Below are 9,532 nucleotides of genomic sequence, written 5' to 3' on the forward strand. Positions count from 1 at the left end.
TTTTGTCACCATTATATATATGTGTCCTGTTATGGCAATTTTGAATGTTGCTGTCAGGCCGAAGGGCTAGAGCTCAGGTGGTCGCTGGTTCGGATAAGTAAGTAAGTAAGAATGTTGCTGTCAACAGGAAGTTGGTAGAATTAAAATGGTTGTGTCCACATTTATCTTCATAAATGTTGATGCTAGAAATCGGTCAAAAATATGTAATTTATCATTTTATGTTATGCCACATTAGACTTTTGAAGAGTGATCTTGTGCAATTGGCCATCTCTATGCAGGTAAGTCAGGAACAAATGTTTATTGTCATCAGACTAATTGTCTATGATCTACGGCAAAACTTTCAAGCCATACAGGACCGCCCAAGAACTGGAATGTCAAGAATATCCACTTAAGATGGGGATCGCTTTATTCATATGCAACACATAAGAAATCGAATTTGAACTGCACTCAAAGCTGCATGTAATTTTCCTGGATGCCAAATAAACAGACACACAGTTAGATGACCATCACTGACTAACGTTGACGACCCCTGAATGTCCCTGGAAATTGATTTTAGACTAACGATTATAAACAAGGAATACAGAGAGATTAGAAAGCAGTTTCATATTTGCCATAATAATCAACCAATTGATTGTGGGCAATCAAAGGAAGAAGAAGAAGAAGAAGAAGAAGAAGAAGAAGAAGAAGAAGAAGAAGAAGAAGAAGAAGAGATGTCAACTTTACAAAATGCTCTAGTACCAGCTAAATCTTTTTATGCCTATCAAACATAACCACAAAATTAAAAATAATTGGCATGAAAATCAGCTCCATCAGGTTTTGTTTGCATCTTTTGAATTATTGACAGTTAAAATTAAATGAAACCTGGTGTAAAGTACACATTTTTGATGACAAGTATATAAACAGATCAACTCTATGCCATGTATTGTAATAAGTACATAATGTCGATTTTTCAATGTCACCCTAACTTTTTTCTATTTTGTGCGTGAATTAGCACCAACTTTGAGAAGACGTATGCAAAAGCTTGCTGCTGAGATTTATGGTAATGCAAAAAACGTATGCAATATGGCCACAGAACAACTGTAGCAATGCACTGAACGTGAAGAAAGTTTTTGCAATGAAAAGTACATTGGACCAAGATCTCGAAAAAAAAAATTGAGTTCATTAAACATATTAGAGTGACATCGAAAATGGGTCATTGGGTAAAAGCTTAAAACAGTTTGGTACTTGTAAATTAAATGTGTAGTTTGTATAAAAAATGACATCGAATATAATGAGATTTATTCAACAATGAGAGGCCAGTAGCTTAATTGTTAGAGCATCCAATCCTATGCAAATGTACTTTGTTCAATCCTGCATTCAGATCAAATTTTTGGTCTCCCTCGCAATCCAGAAACAAATTTGTCTTACCAATAACCCTCTGACATAGACCAGTATCTCATTCAGAGGGTAGCAACTGGGTGCCAATACTGTCTATTATAAGCGGTCAGAAATTAAGATAAGCTCCGACATTCTGAACAATTTAACTCATCTTATTACTTCTTTAAATAATAGTAATAGGCCTGATGATAAAATTATAACAGACCCAGTAAATTGGATACCTCTCTCTTCACTTCCTTTCTATTGATTTTTCCAGTTGAAGTCAAGGGGAATTTTTCCCAGAACACATAATATTTTGGCACCATGCGCATCGCATCTTTTTCTGCCAGTAACTGACTTCTATCACACAGCTGACGTAGCGCTATTTCCAAGGCCTGTAACGGTAAACTGGTGGTTTTAGCAGATTTTGAATTCTCAAATTCGTTCAAAGTGGCTCCTTCACTTTTTGCTTTAGTAAGATTGTAATCAACATTCACATTTTTTTTCATACCAGAAATTCGAATCTCTTCGAGATTAGTATCTTTATTAGAGGATTGAAGCTGCCTATCAGGTTCATCGAGTCTATTTATATTATGGGATGTTTCCTGGCTAGTAGTAGTAGGAGATGAATAAGCTTTGGACACTAGTGATTCATTTATATGAATAGATCCTCTATTTCCAGAGGAAACTGTCTGCTGCTGTTTTGGCACGTCATCCGTTACTACACAGGCACAAATTTCATTATGTAAAACAGAATCAGGCACAGGAACAACAACCACGTCTTTGACTTTTTCAAGCTTTTTAATTTCTTTTTCTAACCAGCCCGGATAGAGGATGTAAGCTCCTCTTAAAATGCTGTCAGATTGTCTTCCTTCCACATAGACTTTGCCGTCAGAATCAATGTAACCAACATCGTCCGTACACAACCATCCATCTGAAGTGAAAGCTCGTTTATTGGCTTCCTCATTGAGGAGGTAACCAGGGGTTAGAGCAGGACTTTGAAGTAAAATCTCTCCCATAGATCCCGGGGGTAATTTCTGAGAAGAAACACAAAAACAAGTAGTTTGTCAAATTCAGTTTTATTTATAAAAACAAAACAAAACAGTCAAATGAAATGAATTTAGATGCCCACCCATTAGGCTTGTACCGATTGTTTTTGAGAAGTTTTACTGCACTTACAAAATGCATGGGCCACTTAAGTGCTGGGAAAAGTAAGACAATCAGTTGAGGAAAAACCTCAATCTTTGCTGAAAATGAAAGTATATTTGTATTAACTAACAATATCCAATACAAACATAATACAAATTAATGCATTCAATATCAGAGTTATACATAATAATAATAATAATAATAATAATAATAATAATAATAATAATAATAATAATAATAATAATAATAATAATAAAAATAATAATAATTCATGCTTCGGTAACCAGCAGGTATGACTACTGTAATTCAATGCTTTTAGGTGCGCCGACCAAAATGATACAACGTTTGCAAACTTTTCAAAACAGAGTTGCAAAACTGATTTAAAAATCTACTGACCCTACAAAAGAAATTATATACAATCTCCATCGTTTGCCAGTTTGTGAAAAGATTGTTTTAAAAACTTGTAATTTTGTTCATAAATGCATAAATAATCAAGCACCAGTATACCTCATGGATTTATGTCAACATTATAATCAAACACGGCCACTAAGATCGGCTGAAGACTCTCTTTTAATTGTCCCAAGAACCAGAATATCCGTTAGTAATAAGTCTTTTTCTGTAATTGGCCCCATCTTGTGGAATGCGCTCTCCCCAGCTATAAAACTAATTAGGATAGTCAGTCTTTCAAAAAACATCTTTAGACAGAACTTTTTTCCAGAGCTCATGAACAGTTTCACTTACAGAATACGCATTAAATTTAATTTTGAATTTAAGTTTATTTTATTCTAGTTTTGATTTAAGTTCAGACTGACAATTTCCATTGTTTAACTGAATTTTTTTTCCTTTTTTTGTAAATAATCAATTCAAATGTCTTTCATTAGAATAAGTTAATAATTCTAGTGAGTAATATTGGTGTAAGTATGTGTGTGTATGTTCGTGTATGAATGTAAATGTATCTGTGATTGAGTTTGTGTGCATATGTATGTGTTTGTTTCTTAATATGTATTCTCAAAATTGTCAAAGAATGAATGCTTGAATAAGAATTATTATTGGAAAGCATCGCTGAGCACTTATGTGGAAGTTGAGTGCTATATAAATAACTTATAATAATAATAACAATAATAATAATAATAATAATAACAACAACAACAATAATAATAATTTATTTCTATAGCTACTGTCCCATAAAATAGAAATTTAGGCATACTACATAGTAGTAAAAATCAAAACATGGAAACATTCTTCAAGTCATTAAAATTCTAGTATTATTAAAAGTATCTTTGAGAAATGAAAACCTTCCATTACTACTTCATTCTGGTATTTAGTCGAGATGAACTATACACCAAAAAAAAAAATGAATGTAAAGCAAAAATTATTTGATATTATCTGCCGCATAACAAACTTAATTGTAATATTTCTCTTAAAGGTGCATGACAAGTTCATTCAAACTTCATTAATTAGATTTTTAAATGAAAATTATTAAGCATTTTTAGAACATTACAGCACTACATAAATACCATCTTTTATTTTTGAAAACAGATTTCAGCACTTGATCTATCATAATACCTAAATAATTATGAAATATACAACTAGATACATACATTTCTTTGTTCATCCACTACTTTAAGTGTCACTCCGTAACCAGGAAATCCAGCACACCCGTCTTTGAAAGAGCTGGGGTCTGTGATTCGATGGGTTGTCACCAGATTGCATTCCGTCATTCCATAGTTAATGTCAACAGCATTGCACAATTTCCCAATAATGTCCAATTGGCCCTTCTTAATGGGCTGCCCTGCCAAACAGAGAATCTCTGGTTTCCAATCCGAATCAGACCACCAGGATGGATTACGTAGAATTTCACCCACATACATGGGTGACAAAAAGCCGTATACAATTTTTTCCTTCACAATTATCTGCCAAATAGTCTGCGGTAGATTTTTAGGGGGACCCTCAAACATGTCAAGAAAGTATCTAGTCATTCCACATCCGAGGTACCACTGTGGGAACCCACCTGCCCAGCCTAGCGGAGCACAATTAATAAACCCATCTCCTCCTTTCAAAGGATAAATAGCTTTAACTTGCTTGCTAAAATGACAGAGATTTGCGTGTGTAAGCTGGATAAGTTTGGAATAACCAGTGCTACCAGATGAAGTCATGATGGTAGCCACATCAGATGGATTTACCTTTTTACTGAAATGGTTTAACTCTGGATCTTGAAGACGGCTGACAAAGTCCTGATGTGGATTTTGAATATTTCTACGGCAAAATATTATCTTTTCTAAATGAGGCAATGAACTTGATTGTACACAGCCGTCAACTATTTCAACAGCTCCATCTTTCAGAACTTTAAAAGCTCCTTTGTCAGCATCAGGATTCACAATGACGAATCGAGCACCAGTTGTCTTCAAAGAATTGAAAAAATCATGGCCGTCAGCATGGAATATCTGTCCATTCATTGCTGTGGCGCCTGACAGATAAATACCCATATCACAGACGATTCGTTCAATTGAATTTGGCAACGTATTGCATACAATATCCCCTTTAGTCACTCCTAACGTCATCAATTCAAAAGCAAATCGTCCAGCATATTCGTAAACATCTTTCCGAGTGATGCTGCGTGATTCACCTGATTCAGAAACCTCCACAAATGCTGGGAGATCAGAATCAGGGGTGGATGCCCAATGGTGGAGGATTTCATTGACAGTATTGCCTGGAACTGTCATAACACTTGACATTTTGTTTATCTGGCAAAAAAAATAAAAACACAAGGTTACAAATGGTCCCTCATTTTACATCTGAGTATTGTGAGAGAGCCTTTTACAAGGACTCAACTTTGTGATGTCACCAGGATTCAAACCACAGAACTACAGGTCCAAAGAAGAGTCATGCCACAAAACCACAAAGCTACATTTACTACTATCTATCTATACATTAGCAAACAATTCACTAGTAAGAGTTAAATGTATTATCTCTATCAAAAAATAAAATTGAAATAATCATATCTGTGGTATTATTTTTGTTGCTATGTTTAGTAAATGAATGGAAGGAGGTCGGTGTGATTCTGGATGATGCAAAAGACTAACAGAAGTGGTGGATCGAATAGAGTTGTCAAGGGGAGAAGACCGGCAGAATTGATGGAGACGTGAGGACTTGCTGTTGGTTCCGTGTGGACGTGTAATCAGTATTAGTTTTTGTGTGAACTTTGATTTGTGTTCACTTGGGCAGTGTGATGTATGTGATATTATTGGACGGGATGTAAGAGCAAGTGAGGTTGGCACGTCAGACGGGGCAGCCAGGTCAGTACATTAATTAACCACAATATCTTATTGGTTTTGGGAGAAAACAGCAATGTGAGACACTTCAGACTTGGACTTCAAAGTACACATGAAAATGTCAAAACTAGCATTAAGCTAAATTCAGTTTCATTGTAAGAAATGAACATTCTAAATGGATCTTTATATATACATTGTCATGTATATATATAATATATATATAAATATATATATATATATATTTATATATATATAATAGTAAATAATACAATAAACCGGGACAGAACTATTCTCATTAAAGTAATCTGACAGATAAGCTGCTAGATTTCAAGATGTGAACGAATGATCAAGTTGGAGAAGTGCAGACTCATGGCTTGGATTGGGGTAACAAAAACAAAACAAAACATGATCTTGTCAAGTTTCAGACTTGAAGGAAAAGTTGAAATGTTAAAAATCTCAATTCTAAGTCACACAAAATGTTTCAATCATCCTTCCTCTTCTTTCCTTCTCAAACTAACACTCTCATTTAACGTTAAGCCATGCGACAACACGCCAATTTGAAAAGAAAATACAGTGTTGTGTTCAGTGAGGGGACAACGACTAATTTTCAGAGACGGGAGAGCGCTTTTCTACTACTACTGCGAATAGTGAGTCCATCACTATTCGTAGTACTGCGAATAAGCACTTCGTTTTGGGATCTCTGTTCTACATAAAAAGGTTTAAGATTAACTTTTGCCAAAAGACAGAACTTTTCATTTGCTGGCATTGTCAATTGAACTTTTTTGATAGGCAGACTTTGACCCATGATCTCCAGTTCAGAATGGGGAGAAGAGAGAGAGACAAGACGTCTAAGTCTAAGTCTAAATAGAGAAGAGTAGGGGAAGTTGTATAGAAGGTCCAGTAAAAATTAGAACCAACAGCAGATGGTTTTTAAATCGCGTAAACTTTTCTTAAGTTTAGCCTAATCTTAAACAGATCTTTGAATGTTCCTACCCCAAAGCTCGAATATAAATTCAAAGTTGCATTCTAATCTAACGAAAAATTCAAGGAGTAAGGAGCAGTGTTTTGGCAATGGACCCCATAAAAACAACCGTTTCAACTGCCTCCGTGTCGTTGTTGGAAGAATGAATAACACTGAAAACAGTTCGCGACAGTCTAAAAAATCAGCCAGATTGAATCCTTTCAAATTCGCATTTGATCTAAACTGAGGAAAATAATTGTTACCGACGCGCACTTATTTGTAGGTCTGATAACCCACTTCCGATTGTTACTCAACTTAATTTTGATTCAAGCGCAATTAATCGACAATTATAAAGACGGGTGGAAGTTCTAATTTTAGTCTGATGATTTATTTGTACCTGTTTTTGTTGTTATTGTTGTTGTTGTTGTTGTTGTTGTTGTTTAAATAATAATAATAATAATAATAATAATAATAATAATAATAATAATAATAATAATAATAATATAATAATAATAATAATAATAATAATAATAATAATAATAATAATAATAATAATAATAATAATATAGTAGTGTAGTTGTAGCAGTAGTAGTAGTAGTAGTAGTAGTAGTAGTAGTAGTAGTAGTAGTAGTAGTAGTAGTAGTAGTAGTAGTGGTAGTTGTAGTAGTTATCATATGTAACTCGTCCTCGCTTATTTAATTATTGATCTTAGGTAGAAAAGGACGAATCTAGTAATAATCGGGGAAATATGAGGATAAAGTGTATTTGAAAGAAATTCAGTTACGCCCTTTAAGAGTGCAACTTCACAGCCTATCATACATTATTGTGTCACATTTGCAATTAGCCCGAACATTTCGTAGTCACAACACATCCTTGGACAAAACTTTGGGTGTGGTGAGCATCTCCCTTACAACGGACATTTTCATTATCTTCCCTTTATGCCATTGTTCTTTCCAGATACAACTTAATTACTAATCAAAATGACTGATTTCTCACTCTCTTATATCAAGTCCAAAGTGACCTCCATTTGAGTCTCTCTCTCTCTCTCTCTCTCTCTCTCTCTCTTCTATCTATCTCTCTCTATCTCTCTCTCTCTCTCTCTCTCTCTCTCTCTCTCTCTCTCTCTCTCTCTCTCTCTCTCTCTCTCTCTCTCTCTCTCATACACATATAAACATAAATTTCACTTTAAATTTCATTTCATCTTTCCTAAATGAACGAAGGAATAAATAAATAATGAATGAATAGATTCACGGTAAACAAATGAATCATTTTGTTTAAATATTTAACATGCAATCATTTCTATAGGGAGTGTTCATTTCATGCATGAAATCAATGCTGTAAAGTAGACACGAACGTTTATTGAATAAAATATTATGAACCGCGACGAAATGATTAGATACGCCTCTTCCATGAAAAAATATTTTTACGACCTTTCTAGTTTGTTGGATTTATCTGCTGATAAATACAGTCAAATTTCATTATACGTGTATCGATATACCAGGCACCAACGCACATTTCGTGGGCATTACAATTAACTCACTCAATCCTAGAGATTTTGCTACTTTTAAAAATTGGAAAAAATGTATTAAAATGAGAATGTGGATAGATAATTGTATTCAATTACCATAAAAATGTAAAAACGAAAAAACATTAGCTTTGGTACTACGCATATAATTTGTCTCAGACTCAGAAAAAATGTAATAAATAGGCATGGGGTAAAAGTAATCCGGGTAAACAACGGATATAGTCGGTTTTAGGGTCGAGTGAGTTAATAGACATTGTATATTATGACCTAGTTCTATCATTAATTTCATATCCTGTGCTGTTGGGATTGGGGTGGGGAAACCTCAAGCAAACCATAATGTTATCAATTTCAACAATGTTAAAAAAAAAAAAACCGCCCCAAAAAAAAAAAAAAAAAAACAACTCGTAATTTCAAGTCTATCTCTCGTTCAACTAAAAGATGAATACTCACACCAATAGACGTTTTCACGGTTGCTCTTTTCTCTAATAATTTTACTGTTAGACTGACACGAGGAGAAAAACAACAACAAAACCACATGAACCCCACGAATTGTTTAATGTAAAGTTTAATAAACGCCCGTGGTAAATTCATTATTTATTTATCTATCAATTAATGAATTAATTTCTTTTCATTGATCTATTCATTTATTCATTTATTTATTTATCTAGTTAATAATGTATATAGTTTTTTAAATATGTTAATTGATTTAGTTCTTCATTTAATTTATCCATTCATGTATTTAAAAAAAATCAAATTCATTTATTTATTGATTTGTTTGTTTATTGAACCAATTATTTATATATTTATATATCTATCTATTGTATAAATATTTAGTGTCGAAATAAATGACGAATACTCACACAAAATGACGGTTCTGTTGCTCTCTCTCCCAATTTAACGGTTCGAATGACAAGAAAAACACCCGGACACTCGGATTGTTTTATTGTACACATTGAAAAGAGCCCCAGGTAAAACACCTATTTAAGCATTCTTTAGAGATACGGATCTTTCACAATCTTAATGTTTCTTTAGGACTATCTACATCCTTACCACTCAATTAATCAGCAGGAACTAAACGGGAAACAAGACAATTTACGGAACTTAAGATTGGAGCTAAACATAGTAAGGCAATTTCTGTACTACTACTACTACTACTACTACTACTACTACTACTACTACTACTACTACTACTACTACTACTACTACTACTACTAACTAACTACTACTACTACTACTACAACAACAACAACAACAACAACTACTACTACT

General features: G+C 33.8%; 1 protein-coding gene across 4 annotated transcripts in view; it reads right to left on the bottom strand.

Annotated features, from left to right (window-relative positions):
- LOC144963420 (2-succinylbenzoate--CoA ligase-like) overlaps positions 1-9,532 on the bottom strand; it is a 16,228-nt gene continuing 6,696 nt past the window's right edge. Inside the window, exons 1-3 of one of the 4 annotated variants that reach the window (XM_078897423.1) lie at positions 9,124-9,344; positions 4,107-5,249; positions 1-2,393 (exon numbers count right to left, since the gene is read on the bottom strand). In XM_078897423.1, coding sequence (XP_078753549.1) covers positions 1,572-2,393; positions 4,107-5,249; positions 9,124-9,216 — 2,058 coding nt within the window. In that variant the 5' untranslated portion in view covers positions 9,217-9,344 and the 3' untranslated portion in view covers positions 1-1,571. Of the gene's footprint in view, positions 2,394-4,106; positions 5,250-6,295; positions 6,351-6,770; positions 7,147-9,123; positions 9,345-9,532 lie in introns of those variants that run through there. The other 3 variants (XM_078897424.1, XM_078897426.1, XM_078897425.1) reach the window with 3 other exon arrangements.

Source organism: Berghia stephanieae, chromosome 1 (genome assembly GCF_034508935.2).
Source record: "Berghia stephanieae isolate SIO BIC M18660-M18661 chromosome 1, UCSD_Bste_1.3, whole genome shotgun sequence".
NCBI classification, from domain to species: domain Eukaryota; kingdom Metazoa; phylum Mollusca; class Gastropoda; order Nudibranchia; family Aeolidiidae; genus Berghia; species Berghia stephanieae.